This window comes from Tachyglossus aculeatus, chromosome 22, assembly GCF_015852505.1.
Source record: "Tachyglossus aculeatus isolate mTacAcu1 chromosome 22, mTacAcu1.pri, whole genome shotgun sequence".
Lineage (NCBI taxonomy): Eukaryota > Metazoa > Chordata > Mammalia > Monotremata > Tachyglossidae > Tachyglossus > Tachyglossus aculeatus.
Window position 1 is genome coordinate 38,388,472 of NC_052087.1, and position 15,202 is coordinate 38,403,673.

Genomic DNA, 15,202 nt, shown 5'->3' on the forward strand with positions numbered 1-15,202 from the left:
TATGATACTTACGGCAGCCATCTTCAGATCAAGGCAGCTGTACTAATGCGTCACTCCTATTGTGCCCCCCTTATTGGCTTGAGCTAGTATTCACTTTCTCTTTTACTTTTGAAAAGTTCAAAGCAATGGGAAGTGTTTTTCTTATGACAATGAATTTCCAGTGTGGGTACACGAGTTCTCTAATAGGCAGAAGAGTTTCAGAGTTCTGGGAATCTCCCCTGTCCTTTCCCAGTTTCTCCCACATCCTGCCCCTTATTCTACTCTCCCATCTTTCCCAGCAGTATCTCTAGAGGAGATTTCCTGCCTTCTCTCAAAATCCACCCCCTCCCCCTGTGCATCCGACCCCATTCCTTCACACCCTATCAAAACACCCCCTCTCTTATTCCCGCCCTAACTGCCATCTTCAACTGTTCACTTTCCACAAGTCCATGTCTCCCCTCTCCAAAAAAACCCTCCCTAGACCCGACGGATCCCTCCAGTTACCGCCCCATCTCCCTCCTACCATTCCTTTCCAAAGTCCTTGAGCAAGTTGTCTACACCCACTGTCTCAAATTCCTCCCTTTCAATTCTCCCCTTGACCCTCTCCAATCTGGCTTCCATCCCCTTCACTCCACAGAAACCACCCTCTCAAAGGTCATCAATGATCTCCTTCTTGACAAATCCAACGGCCTCTTCTCCAACCTAGTCCTCTTTAACCTCTCAGCTGCCTTTGACACTGTGGACCATCCCTTTCTCCTGGAAACATTATCCAACCTTGGCTTCACTGACACTGACCTCTCCTGGTTCTCCTCCTCTGTCTCTGGTCACTCATTCTCAGTCTTTCGTGAGCTCCTCCTCTGCCTTCCACCCTCTAACTGTGGGATTCCCTTCTATTCTCCATCTACACCCACTCCTTTGGAGAACTCATTTGCTCCCATGGCTTCAACCACCACCTCTCTTTGGATGATACCCAAATCTACATCTCCAGCTCTGATCTCTCTCCCTCAGTGCAGTCTGCCATTTCCTTCTGACTTCAAGACATCTCCTCTTGGATGTCCTCCGGTCACCTCAACTTAACGTGTCCAAACTGAACTCCCTATCTTCCCACCTAAATTTTGTCCTCTCCCTGCCTTTCCCATCACTGTAGATGGCACCACCACACTTTCTGTCTCACAAGCCCATAACCCTGGAGTTATCCTTGACTCCTCTCTCTCATTCAATTCACATATTCAATCTATCACTAAATCCTCTTGGTTTCACTTTCACAACATCACTAAAATCAAACTCAAAATATGCCTTGACCCACAGTGCGTCGATTTAGTCACTGCCCTACATTCTATCCATTTAGATGTACATTGTTGGAAGAACTTTCTCTAATTCCCCAACGATGTTTTAGCCAAAATGTGTAGTAAAAACCCGCATTGTCAGAGAAATCATAATTTCTATCTTAAAATATGTATTTCCAGAATTTTTGATCATTTGTTAAGTGTTTACCATGTGCTAAGTGAAAAATAATTAGAGCGGACATAGACCCTGGCACACACAGGACTCACAATCTGATTCCCATTTTACAGATGAGGAAGCTAATAAAAATAATAATAATAATTGTGGTATTTGCTAAGTGATTACTATGTGCCAGACACTGAACTGAACGCTGGTGTAGATACAAGAAAATCAAGTTGGACACAGTCCCTGTCCCACATGGGCTTCACAATCTTAATCCACATTTTACAGATGAGATAACGGAGGCCCAGAGAAGTAAAGTGACTTGCCCAGGGTCACACAGCAGTTGTGGTGGAGCCCAGGTCCTTCTGATTCCCAAGCCCATGCTCTATCCACTGAGCCACACTTCTTCTGGGGAGAGAATAGGGGCCCAGCATAGGTAGAGCAGGAACCAGCTGCAGTCAACGTGCAGCTGAATGGCAAGGGATCCAGACAGGCCTTCTATGGGAGAGAGACGGGGCCTGGAGTTAGGGCAACTCTGCTCCCTCCCCCATCAAGGGGCCTGTCTGCCAGTTGAGTGGGCTGGAAGTCCAGGGGAAAGTGGGTCCTTGGCCCCTTGGCCCACTTCCCCTTCCTGCCCCTTGGCCAGGATACCAGGAGGAGCTCCCCTGCTCCATGTTGTAGGGGGCAGGAGGGGATGTAGGAAAGTCCAAGACCCAGCTGCCTCCACCCAGGTTGAAGCCATCTTGAACCAATGCTCCCCTCTCCTCCAGCTTCTGCTCTGAGACCCGGTGATCTGTCCTGGGCCGGTGGACAATGCACTGAATCTCTCTGTGGACTGTAATGTGCTCCTTGACCCTTGCCCATCACCCTCACAAATGCTCTCACCAGGCCCGCTCCACACCCTTGCCCCAGTGCACTCTGTCCTTTACACAAATTCCTATCTCCCACATAGCCACATCACCCAGCCTTGCCCTGCCATGGCAACTAAATCCTGCTCCCACATCGCAGCCCCTGCCAAGAGGAGGGAAGGGCCTCGGGAATATATTTGGAAAGGCATTTTCTCCTGCCCTAAGGCCATTTGAGGTGAGTCTAACTTGGAGCACCAAAGCTACAGTAGTAGGGTGGGCTCTGCATAGGCAAGATGGACAACTATTGGTCCAGGCTCAGCCCATACCTCAGGCCCCTCAGCATCAACCTGTATATATGTATATATGTTTGTACATATTTATTACTCTATTTATTTATTTATTTATTTTACTTGTACATATCTATTCTATTTATTTTATTTCATTAGTATGTTTGGTTTTGTTCTCTGTCTCCCCCTTTTAGACTGTGAGCCCAATGTTGGGTAGGGACTGTCTCTATATGTTGCCAATTTGTACTTCCCAAGCGCTTAGTACAGTGCTCTGCACATAGTAAGCGCTCAATAAATATGATTGATTGATTGATTGATTGATTGATTGATCAACCCGTCATCCTCACTGGGCACCGTGGGAAGATGTGTCCTACTGACGGCAGATCTCCTCCAAGAAGCCTTCCCAGACTAAGCCCCCTATTTCCTCTTCTTCCACTCCTTTCTGCATCGCCTTGGCTTGCTCCCTTTGTTCTTCCTCTCTCCCAGCCGCACCACACTTAAGTACCTTTCTTTAGCTTATTTATTTGTCTAGATGTCTGTCTTCCCCTCTCTAGACTAAATTTGTTGTGAGCAGGGAGTGCCTCTGTTGATTGTTATCTTGTGCTTTCTCAAGCGCTTAGTGCTCAATAAATACGATTGAATAAGTGAACGAACAAATGAATGAATGAAAAAAGGGCTTGGTGAAGTCTGGGGGACCAGAAAGGTGGCAAAGGAGCAAGGACATCCACGAATCCCTACCGGCAACTTGAGCAGCAATGGTCCTTGGGGCAGATTTTCCGATCAATAACTAAGCACCAGCAAGGACCCCGATATTACCCCATGTACACGACCATTATCCATGAGGCCTAGCAGTTAGTTGGCTTATTGAAAGCCTTTGAAAACGTGAAATCTTTGAAAAAACAGTCCAATTTTCCAGCTATGTACTTTCCTCCATGCGGACTCAGTTATTGAGCTATCAATAGAAGCAGCGTGGCTCAGTGGAAAGAGCCCAGGCTTTGGAGTCAGAGGTCATGGGTTCAAATCCCGGTTCCGCCACTTGTCAGCTGTGTGACTTTGAGCAAGTCACTTTACTTCTCTGAGCCTCAGTTACCTCATCTGTAAAAAGGAGGATTAAGACTGTGAGCCCCTCGTGGGACAACTTGATCATCTTGTAACCTCCCCGGCGCTTAGAACAGTGCTTTGCACATAGTAAGCGCTTAATGCCATCATTATCAATCAATCAATCAATCGTATTTATTGAGCGCTTACTGTGTACAGAGCACTGTACTAAGCGCTTGGGAAGTACAAATTGGCAACATATAGAGACAGTCCCTACCCAACAGTGGGCTCACAGTCACAGTCATTATTATTAGTATTACTATCAGACAGAGGTCCCCTCCCTGTGATTTAGAGACAGAGATTCTTCCTTAAAGAGGGAGCAGTTTAATTATTAACTTTGTGTGCAGAAGTGATTGAAAAAGCCAGTGTGGCACTCACAGGCTCAATCACACAATGCTTGCCTAATGTCTGTGTGTGTGTGTAACAGCTGGCATTGATTTCACTTCTGCTTCTTTCATGAGCCTCATGAGGCCTCTACTGTGAAAGAGGTGCTTCTGTCTTGATTGTGGTGTGCTGGGCTGGTCTACCTGCTGCGAATTTCAGCTGAGGGAATATACTTGTCAGACTGCTGTACTGTGACTTGGAAATAATTCCCCGGGGGCTTAATTTCCTTTTTCCCATTTCAGTTGGTCAAACATATTTACTAAACTCTTACTGTTTGCAGAGCACTGTACTAAGTGCTTGGGAGAGTACAATATGAGGGATGCATTCCCTGCCCACAGCGAGCTTACAGTCTAGACAGTGTACAGTGTCTAGAACACTGAATACCATAGCTGTCCTTTTCACCTCCTCCAATCTACACAACTAGGTAGAGATGAGCCCAGCTTCAATAAGATCTTTGTTTTTGTAGAGTGCTTTTATTTCTAAAGGGCTTTCGCATTACCTCTCTCATTTTTGCCCCCCCAATAATCCTGTAAAATAGGCGGAAGGGCAAGTATAATTTTCTCCATTTGGCAGATGAGAAAACTGAGGAACAGAGAGGTTAAATGACTCACCCACAGTCACACAGCAGGCCGGTGGCAGAGTTCAGGCTCAGAACAGGGTCCTCAGATTCCAGACCAGTGCTCTTCCACTAGCCCGTGCTGCTTCCCCTAAGTTCAATCAATCAATAGTATTTATTGAGCAATTACTATGTTCAGAGTGCAGTACTAAGTTCTTGGGACAGTACAATAAACCAAAATTAGCACACCCATTCCCTGTCCATAATGAGCTTATAGTGTGTAGTCAATGGGTGGAGACTGATCTTTGTCGTGCATGTGATAGCTCACAATCTTATAATTTATAGCTGGCTGGAGACCAGTACAAAGCTGTAGGCCTCCAGCCTGGCCTGATGCCAAGGTGCCAACACACCGTGACAGTCTCACCAATGATGGGCTGGTCTTGACTCAACAGTCCACTTCCTGATCTGTCATAATATTGTTGGGCAGTGTGCTGCCTAGGTAACAGAATTCTAAAACAGCACTTATCCACGTACAGGAGGATGGATGAGAGAGAGCAGGGAAGTGAGGAATAGGATTCAAATGGTAAAAATGCTCTCCCAAAATGCAATGAGTTTCACTTGGGGTAAGGCAGTAAAATATGTCCTTTAGGGTCAAAAACCGAGCTGTCTTCAGCCTGAATTTAGTGGAGACAGAATAAAATGGCAAAGGCTCAAATTGCTGCAAGGTACGTTAGTGTCAAAAAGAATTTACTGATGGTAATTTCTGGAAAATTAGGGAACTATTTTCCCTGGAGATGTTTAATAACTGCATAGATTTTCATGGCCATCAATTTAAATGACTCTGATGAAAGACACTTGGGGTCAGAGGTATGAATTTTGGGATCCTCGATGGCCCCTTCCAATCCATGAACCTCTAGGTCTGCTTCGAAATTAGGGGATGCAGCCTGGCCTAATGAATAGAGCATGGGCCTAGGAGTCAGAAGGACCTGGGTTCTAATCCTGGTTCTGCCACTTATCTGCTGCGTGACCTTGGGTAAGTCACTTCGCTTCTCTGGGTCTCAGTTACCTCATCTGTAAAATGAGGATTAAGATTGTGAGCCCCACTTGGGGCAGGGACTTTGTCCAACCTGATTAACTTGTATCTTCCCCAGTGCCTAGAATAGTGCCTGGCACATAGTAAGCACTTAATACCATTATTATTATTATTATTATTATTGTTGTTGTTGTTGTTGTTGTTAATAATGCCTTCCCAGACAATTGAAATGCATCTCCCAGGGCAACCCCTACCTAGTCAGGAAGGGAAGTATGTTGAGCTCTGAACAATCTCCACACTGCAGGTTTTTTCCTTAATAAAATTTCCAGTTTTATTTCAGTAACTACATGGATCCAAATTTGTAAGAAAAGCCAACCAATCTCTGGCAAACTAACACTCTAAAACCACAACTCTCTCAGGATGATTCTTATTGATTTTGACGTTTGTTTCTTGATAACATCACACCAATAAGGCCCACCACAGCTAGGCCGGCTCCTGCCACGCTTGCTCCCACCAGGGCATCTCGGACCTGAAAACAGAAACAGTGACTAGTCAGTCAGCAAACAGCGTTCTTTATTATGGCATTTATTAAGCGCTTACTATGTGCAAAGCACTGTTCTAAGCGCTGGGGAGGTTACAAAGTGATCAGGTTGTCCCACGTTGGGGGCTCATAGTCTTAATCCCCATTTTACAGATGAGGTAACTGAGGCACAGAGAAGTTAAGTGACTTGCCCAAAGTCACACAACTGACAATTGGCAGAGCCGGGATTTGAACCCATGACTTCTGACTCCAAAGCCCGGGCTCTTTCCACTGAGCCACGCTGCTACCTTCCCACCCCAAACAACCACCACCTTTCATCCAATTGGGGTACACAGCTCTGGCAAAATTTCAGACCCCTTATTTAATGGAGGAGACAATGCACTGAGGAAGGCTAAGCAAAGAGTTGACGATATGGAGAAGAAGAACAGGGCCACGTTGATGTAAAAAAGAGAAGCAGCGTGGCTCAGTGGAAAGAGCACGGGCTTGGGAGTCAGAGATCATGGGTTCTAATCCCGGCTCCGCCACTTGTCAGCTGTGTGACTTTGGGCATGTCACAACTTCTCTGTGCCTCTGTTACCTCATCTGGAAAATGGGGATTAAGGCTGTGGGCCCCACATGGGACAACCTGATTACCTTGTATCTACCCCAGCGCTTAGACAGTGCTTGGCACATAGTAAGCACTTAACAAATGCCACCATTCATTATTGTTATTATTTAAAAAAATAAGGACTTTCCAATTTGAATTGGAAAAGTTCCTCACTGTCATCCCAATAATAATAATGACGATGATGGCTTTTATTAATTTTATTTCTGGGAAAAGCACTGAAGTAGATAATAAAATAACCATTTAGACAACTTTCTCTCCCATACAGGGCTCATAATTTAAGTGCAAATAAAAGGGTTTTACCCATTTTCCAGAAGAAGAAACTATGGTACAGAGAGGTTAAATGATTTGCCCATGGTCACACAGAAGGCCAGAGGAAAAGCTGGGACTAAATCCCAGGTATACTGACTATCCAACCCATGCTCTTTCCACTAATAATAAGAATAATAATAATAATAATGGCATTTATTAAGCACTTACTATGTGTAAAGCACTGTTCTAAGCACTGGGGAGGTGACAAGGTGATCAGGTTGTCTCACGGAGGGCTCACAGTCTTCATCCCCATTTTACAGATGAGGGAACTGAGGCCCAGAGAAGTTAAGTGACTTCCCCAAAGTCACACAGCTGGCAATTGGTGGAGCTGGGATTTGAACCCATGACCTCTGACTCCAAAGCTCAGGTTCTTTCCACTGAACCATGCTGCTTCTCACTAGGCAACACTCCCTCCAGGTGGTGACTATGAACAACCTCCCCAAGAAACTGGAAGGAGATGAGCAGCCTAGGTCATTGTGAATGCGATGCCTCATTTCTAATTTTCTATATTTCTAGGCACTTAGTACAGCGCTTTGCACACAGTAAGCGCTCAATAAATACAACTGAATAATGCAAGCTTTTCCAGAGCCCCAAGACATTTCCCAAGCAACAACTCCAACAAAATATTTCCGAGTGAGGGAAGAGAAGCAGCGTGGCTCAGTGGAAAAAGCATGGGCTTTGGAGTCGGAGGTCATGGGTTCAAATCTCAGCTCCGCTAATTGCCAGCTGTGTGACTTTAGGCAAGTCACTTAACTTCTCTGGGCCTCAGTTCCCTCATCTGTAAAATGGGGATGAAGACTGTGAGCCTCCCATGGGACAACCTGATCACTCTGTAACCTCCCCAGTGCTTAGAACAGTGCTTAGCACATAGGAAGCGCTTAATAAATGCCATTAAAAAAAAAGGATGATCCTAAATGGTCAGCTGGTGAACAGATTCTGAGAAAAGAGGAGGCAGGCTACTCTGTGAATAACTCATCAGAGTGGGTAGGGGAATCTCTCCAAATTCTTCCCCAGCAAAAACTGAACTAAAAAATTTGCTGAGCTATTGGGTTATGTCCTTTTCATCCCTAGTGTGCATTTCCAGTCATTAATGGTATTTGTTGAGAACTTACTGTGGGCAGAATATCATTTTATGAACTTGGGAGCGTACGACAGAGTAGAGCGGTATGATCTTTGCCCTCAAGGAAATTATCGCCTAGCAATTCTTACACCTTTTCCGCTAGTCATCAAGCGGCTGCCCCCCTCAAAACTTCCAGCTTTTGATTCCTTTCAAAAGTATCTAGTTGCTAACTTTGCGGCTCCTGGTGAGTTGGGAAAACTCACGCAAAGGACCACCCAGACCAGTTCCTTTTTTATAAAAGCAGAGAACGCACCTGGTCGCTCCTGGGCACCCCATATCTCAGTTCGTTCACAAAGTGCTCGCAGTTTTCACTGGTGAGCTTGTAGAGGACCTCTCTTCCCACCTGCTCCTCGGCATTCTGGACGATTTTGCTGGGAGGCAGCGGCTGGTGAACCGTATCGTGTTTGTTGTTGACCCGATACCTGTCCCTTCCAACCACATCGTAGAGCAGCTCCTTCTTTACCAAGGCTTTATCCGTCAAGGCAGACATGATGCTCGAGGCACCGGCACCGGCGTACTCGCCTTTCGGACACAAAAAGAGGCTGATAGAGTCAATTCCCAGAGGAGAATCAAACTTTTACTTGAGCATTGCCTCAAACAATCAATGGTATTTATTAAGCATTTACTCTGTGCAGAACACTGTACTAAGGGCTTGGATGATTACAAGAGAGTCAGTAGGCACATTCCTTGTCCCGAGGAGTCTTCAACCTCCACTTTTCTCTTTTTTTATTGCTATTAAGCGCTTATTAATAATAATAGCATTTGTTAGGCGCTTACTATGGGCAAAGCACTGTTCTAAGCGCTGGGGGGGGATACAAGGTGATCAGGTTGTCCCACGTGGGCTCACAGTCTTAATTTCCATTTTACAGATGAGGTAACTGAGGCCCAGTGAAGTGACTTGCCCAAAGTCACACAGCTGACAATTGGCGGAGCCAGGATTTGAACCCATAACCTCTGACTCCAAAGCCCTGGCTCTTCCCACTGAGCCATGCTGCTTCTCAATGATTACAAGAGAGTCAGTAGGCACATTCCTTGCCCCCAGGAGTCTTCAACCTCCACTTTTCTCTTTTTTTATTGCTATTTAAGCGCTTATTATTATTAATAATAATAATAATGGCATTTGTTACGCGCTTACTATGTGTGAAGCACTGTTCTAAGCGCTGGGGGGATACAAGGTGATCAGGTTGTCCCATGTGGGCTCACAGTCTTAATTTCCATTTTACAGATGAGGTAACTGAGGCACAGAGAAGCGAAATGACTTGCCCAAAGTCACACAGCTGACAAGTGGAGGAGCCGGGATTAGAACCCATGACCTCTGGCTCCCAAGCTCGTGCTCTTTCCACTGAGCCACGCTGCCAGGCACTGTTCTAAGTGCTGGGGTAGATACAAAATAATCACGTTGGACACAGTCCCTGTCCCACATGGGGCTCACAGTCTTAATCCCCATTTTACAGATGAGGGAGCTGAGGCACAGAGAAGTGAAGAAGTGACTTGCCCAAGGTCACACGGCAGACAAGTGGCAGAGGTGGGATTAGAACACAGGTCCTTCTGACTCGCAGACCCGAACCGGTGAAGCTGCATGGCAGGGGATGCATTTGGGTGCCTGGGAGGCCTGTACTTACTTGGGGGAACCAGGTGGACCACATAGCCATCACCCACGTAGATGGCCCAGTGCTTGTAGCACATTCGGAAAATCTCAATCAGGTCTCCGGGGTTTGGCTCTGGCTGTAAGACCAAGCATAGGATCAGGTAAGATACTGAATTGGAAACCGATGCCCAGATCTAAGATGAGTGTCAAAGAGTTTGGTTGTCTATTTCCCCCTTCTAGACTGTGAGCCCGTTGTTGGGTAGGGACTGTCTCTATATATTGCCAACTTGTACTTCCCAAGTTGCTCTGCACACAGTAAGCGCTCAATAAATACGACTGAATGAATGAATGAATGAGAATCAGGAGCCACAACTCAAGGGGATATAAGCTCCTTGTGGGCAGGGAATGTGTCTGCTTATTGTTATTTTGTAATAATAATTATGGCATTTGTTAAGTTCTTACTATGTGCAAAGCACTGTTCTAAGTGCTGGGTTGGATACAAGGTGATCAGGTTGTCCCACTTGGGACTCACAGTCTTAATCCCCATTTTACAGATGAGGTAACTGAAGCACAAGAAGTTAAGTGACTTGCCCAAAGTCACACAGCAGACAAGTGGCGGAGCTGGGATTTGAACCCGTGACCTCTGACTCCCAAGCCCGGGCTCTTTCCACTGAGCCACGCTGCTTCTCTAGCGTACTCTTGCGAGCTCTTACCTCTGTCCTTTCCGTGGGTAATAATAATAATAATTAATAATGATAGTGCTCTGCACACAGTAAACACTCAATAAATACAACTGAATGAATGAACTCAATCATATTTATTGAGCACTTAATGTGTGCGGAGCACTCTACTAAGCACTTGGGTGAGGACAATATAACAGAGCTGATAAGACACATTCCCTGTCCACAATGAGCTTACCGTCTGGAGGACTATAACCACTCAACACTTCAATCCCTGTTATGCAAACTTTGCAGGCAAGTGGTAGACTCCAGACCTGCACAGCCAGTGCTGGGTGCTGTATGGGATGGAATGAGCCTGAAGAAAGACTTGGAAAGTGGCAAAAACTGCCTTGAACACACTCAAGAATCCCTCCTTGACAAATGGCCATGAGAAAGTTCAGTGGACAGAAGAGAGATAACGTCTTCTATATTTCTCTAGCAATTCTTACACCTTTTCCACTCCAGTCATCGAGCGGCTGCCCCCCTCAAAACTTCCAGTCTTTGATTCCTTTCAAAAGTAGTTACTAACTTTGCTGCTCCTGGTGAGTTGGGAAAACTGAAGCAAAGGACCACCCAGACCAGTTCTTTTTTTTAATAAAGCAGAGAACACACCTGGTCACTCCAGGGCACCCCATATTTCAGTTCAGCATCCTTTAGTCCCTGCAGTTGGTGAATCGTGAAAATCTACTGCATTTTTTTGAAGCTCAGTCCTCCTAAAAGCCCGATAGATAGCTTCCCTTCCCTTTTCAGAAAGGGAACTGTCGTTCCCACTCTGTTCTGGGGATCAGAATTCAGGAGTCCTATCCCTAAGCTCCATTTGAACTCTTCCCAGTCCAGTTGGAAAGTTTGATGAGAGAAAGGTGGGAGGAGAGAGAGGGAGCGAATGACAGAAAGAGAGAAAGGGAGAGAGATGATGCTTGTATTCTGCAGCAGGAGGACAGAGGAGGTATGGGGGAAAGTGCTAAATCAGCCATAACCCTGCCTCTGCTCCCCAAGACCCACATAGTTTTGTGCTGACCCTCCCCTGGTCTCTCCCCCCAGGAATGGACAGTGGACAAAAGAGAAAGGGGCAGGGAATTGCCCTCCCCTCCCTTCAGAGCTGCTAACGCCTCCCTCCTTCATTCATTCATTCAATCGTATTTATTGAGTGCTTACTGTGTGCAGAGCACTGTGCTAAGCACTTGGGAAGTACAAGTTGGCAACATATAGAGATGGTCCCTACCCAACAGCGGGCTTGCCCGGGAATAGGGCCAAGTTGGGGAGGGAGGGAAGGCAGAGATGCTTGCCCAGAAACAGATTGAGTTGGCAGGGGACACTAGACAACAGAAAGGACAATGGCCCTTCCCAGCTGAGCTCCCTAAAGTTGGCACTCCCCACAGCCCCAGGTGCTGCATATCAATGCCTAGTTATTGCCTACTCTGTCAGAGCTCCAGTCTGGAGAATTTGATAAGGGGCCAGAGAGGCGGAGGTTCAAGAGGCTGGGAAGAGAATTAAGGGCTGAAGAGTCTCAGAGGGGGCTTCATTTGACCCTAGGCCTCCTACTGTGGAGTTTTGGAACCAACGAGAGGACTGACATGAGGGAGAATGGTTAATTCTTTGTATTTCCCTCTTGGGCCATGGGGATTTAGTTGGATGGGCAGTTTAGTCCACAGCAGGGAAAAAGCCAAGTCAGGAGCTATATCTGACTGGGCTTGGCCCCAAGGAGGAGCGACTTGATATTAAAAGAAAGGAATTAAGTCTTCATTACCCACCTAGTTCCCAGTTTGGATAAGCGGTAATGAGTCCTGAAAAGTATCTGGGTCCTAATAATAATAATTATGCTATTTGTTAAGCGCTTATTATGTGTCAAGTGCTTACTATGTGCCAAGCACTGGAGTGGTCACAAGCAAATCTGTGTGGGCACATCCCTGTCCCATGTTGGGCTCACAGTCTCAATCCCCATTTTCCAGATGAGAGAACTGAAGCACAGAAAAGTGAAATGGTTTGCCCAAGGTCACACAGCAGACAAGTGGCAGAGCCAGCATTAGAACCCATGACCTTCTGACTCCCAGGTTCTTGCTGTATCCACTATGCCATGCTGCTTGCTCCTGGACCAGAGGGAGTCAGCAAAAGGGCCTAAAATGGATCCATCACAGTTTGGGCTTTAAGCCCCTTTGTTCTGGTCACCACTGTGTCCTTCCTCAAGCCTGGAACTACATCCAGGTAGCCTGACAATTCCTAAACAATAAGTCAATGGCATCTGGCAACTCAATCTCGGACTCACTGCTTTTCCAGGAAGACTAAATCCTGTGGCTAGGGCTCATCACTTTCTCGAGACAAGGGCATATTCATTGTCAACTTGCTCTTCTGGCCTGTTCTCCAAGAAGCTCCGTGAACAGTACCCAGTTCTGTGAGTTTTCTGGAAGTGAAAGGTGGTTGAATAGTGTGCTGCATAATGAAGGCTCATCCCCACCCACCAACCCCATGTCCTCGATCCAAAAAGCAGGCTCCCAGAGTGCGACAAAAGACTCAGGTTCAAGTACTCACTATAAGAGCTCGCATCTTTATTCCGTTGAAGGATGCTGCAAAGGTCTTGATCCTGGGACACTTTCTGTTTCACCTCCTTAACCAAAACAGGTGTTAAGTGGAGTGCATTTGTATTCAATTAAAGAGTAAACACCTCATTGAGCAAATGACCCAGAAAGCCTTCAAATGATGGAAATAGCTGGAAGAGGGCAACAGACGCCTTTGCTCTGCCTTCCTTAATTGCTCACCTGCAGCGCAGTGTTATTCACTCAGCGAATTTTTTTTTTAATTGGTGAAAGAGATGGTGAAGTAATACCAAAATTCATTTTCCACAAGTAGTCCCTTTTTTTGGAGTATTTCAGTGTTTACTATGTGTCAGGCGCTGTAATAAGTAAACACTGAGTTAAATACTAGCAGATCAGGTTTGAATCCAGTCCCTGTTCCACATGGGGCTCCTAGTCTTAATCCCCGTTTTACAGATGAGGAAACGGAGACATACAGAAGTGAAGTGACTTGCCCGAGATGACACAGCAGACAAGTGGCAATGCTGGAAATGGAACCCACGCCCTTCAGACTCCCAGGCTCTATCCAATAGGCCACCCTGCCTCTCCTTCTCCTAGGCCCCTGCCTCTCCTCCAGCAGCTTTGATGCTTATATCACCCAGATATTTTCCCCCTTGGCTACTCCTGAAGTCTGTTGATGATACTAAAGTCTGTTGATGAGAAATAATCACTGGTTTCAGGTCACTTTCTTGGAACAGCTGTTCACAATCACCTCCCTCCCCTGGTCACCCTTCTCCAGGAACTCACCTGAAAGATCAGCAGCCTAAATCTGGCCCGAACAAGGATTCTTCGAGGATTCTTATCGCCTTAGAGAGCACACTCTTTAATTCAGTAAGCACTTCCAATTCCTGCCCTCCCGCAGGCCTCACAGGATTCTGCTCTGCCCTGATCTTTCCAGAATCCTCCCCCACTGAACAGCTGATGTGGGCGGGATGGCGAGGGGGGGGGAAGGGAAAGTAGTAGCCGCTGGAAACTCCTCCAACTCTCCCCCCACAACCCCCAGGCCTCTCATAGTTGAGGCTGAACCCATGTGACAGGACCGAAATTCCACGAATGACCAGTCATTTGCTCACTCAGCTTTCCCACACACTCTATTTCCAAAAAAAACCCCAAAAAACCAGCAACCCCAAACCCACTATTCAAGGGGGAACGTGGCAGGAAGATAAGCCAGGATTGCAACAGGAAAAAAAAAACCCACAGATCTGCATTTCAGAGCACAAACTCTACCAACCTTGCAGGACCTGGGAGATGGAAAGCTTCCGCAGTTGGAGCGAGGAAACTAAAGGCGGAGATGGGAAAAACAGGATGAAGTCATGACTCCTCCCTGTTTGACTGCCTAATCAGCCGCCACAATTGGGCCTCGGCGGTGACAGCTCCGATTGCTTGCATTAGCAGCCAAATACCTGCCCAAGCTGACCGGGCTGGCACTATTTAAGGGGAAAGAGCAACCAACCCACCTCAACAACTCAGAAGTATTGGCCTAATGAGATAGAGATAGCATGGGTTCTAATCCCACTCTCCCACTTGTCTGCTGAGTGACTTTGGACAAGTCACTTCACTTCTCTGGGCCTCGGTTCCCTCATCTGGAAAAATGGGGATCAAGACTGTGAGCCCCACGGGGGGCAGGGACTTGTGTCTAACCCTGTTAGCTTGTGTCTACCCCCAGCGCTTCGAACAGTGCCTGGCACCTTGTAAGTGTTTAACAAATACCATAATAATTATTATTGGATTTTTAATGCTCTAGAAATGTCATCTCTGTCAGCTGCAGGAGCTAGCAGCACTTCGGTTTAATATGCAATCTCCTTTCAGAGCGGGGGTTGGTCCGTGGGAGTGACTGGCTTTGTTTTTTTCAAATTCCACTGTTCTAATTGACATATTGTGTTGAACTGAGCTGTAATTTCTTTGACATTCCAGCACTCTAAACGTCGCTATTTGGGGGCTTCTAACTTCCCCAGATTACTCAAATATACTATCATTAGGAGCTTAATGCTACAATTATGGCGTATCACTCATTCCACTTTATCTTGTGACTCTTTGCCCCCTCCAACTCCTCATGACCTCTTGTTCCATCACTTTTGGGGCCTCCCTCTGCCTTCTTCTTGCTCACCTGCAGAGCAATG

The 15,202-nt window shown here is 46.4% G+C and overlaps 2 protein-coding genes across 4 annotated transcripts in view; both read right to left on the reverse strand.

Annotated features, from left to right (window-relative positions):
* Positions 1–2,375, reverse strand: part of LOC119944126 (phospholipase A and acyltransferase 5-like) — a 31,483-nt gene extending 29,108 nt beyond the window's left edge. Inside the window, exons 1-2 of the mRNA XM_038765346.1 lie at positions 2,311–2,375; positions 2,077–2,223 (exon numbers count right to left, since the gene is read on the reverse strand). Coding sequence (XP_038621274.1) covers positions 2,077–2,223; positions 2,311–2,375 — 212 coding nt within the window. The remainder of the gene's footprint in view (positions 1–2,076; positions 2,224–2,310) is intronic.
* Positions 2,376–5,936: 3,561 nt separating this feature from the next.
* On the reverse strand, positions 5,937–14,381 carry LOC119943410 (phospholipase A and acyltransferase 3-like). 3 transcript variants are annotated; one of them, XM_038764376.1, is made up of 6 exons: positions 13,830–14,059; positions 13,269–13,402; positions 13,042–13,117; positions 9,831–9,933; positions 8,462–8,730; positions 5,937–6,160 (listed from the first exon to the last, which is right to left on the reverse strand). In XM_038764376.1, the coding sequence occupies exons 3-6, from the start codon at positions 13,054–13,056 to the stop codon at positions 6,059–6,061; spliced, it is 489 nt and encodes a 162-aa protein (XP_038620304.1). In that variant the 5' UTR covers positions 13,057–13,117; positions 13,269–13,402; positions 13,830–14,059; the 3' UTR covers positions 5,937–6,058. The 3 variants fall into 3 exon arrangements, with proteins under 3 accessions (XP_038620304.1, XP_038620305.1, XP_038620303.1); XM_038764377.1 differs by lacking the exons at positions 13,269–13,402; positions 13,830–14,059 and adding an exon at positions 14,314–14,381; XM_038764375.1 differs by lacking the exon at positions 13,269–13,402 and having other exon boundaries at positions 13,830–14,058.
* Positions 14,382–15,202: the final 821 nt, after the last annotated feature.

What these genes read in the sequence shown, in the direction of transcription:
- LOC119943410 (XM_038764377.1), bottom strand. An exon ending in GGTCCACCTGGTTCCCCCAA is followed by an intron (nt 8,731 to 9,830) that starts GTAAGTACAGGC and finishes TGTGTCCGAAAG; the next exon opens with GCGAGTACGCCGGTGCCGGT. An exon ending in GGGTGCCCAGGAGCGACCAG is followed by an intron (nt 6,161 to 8,461) that starts GTGCGTTCTCTG and finishes TTCTGTTTTCAG; the next exon opens with GTCCGAGATGCCCTGGTGGG.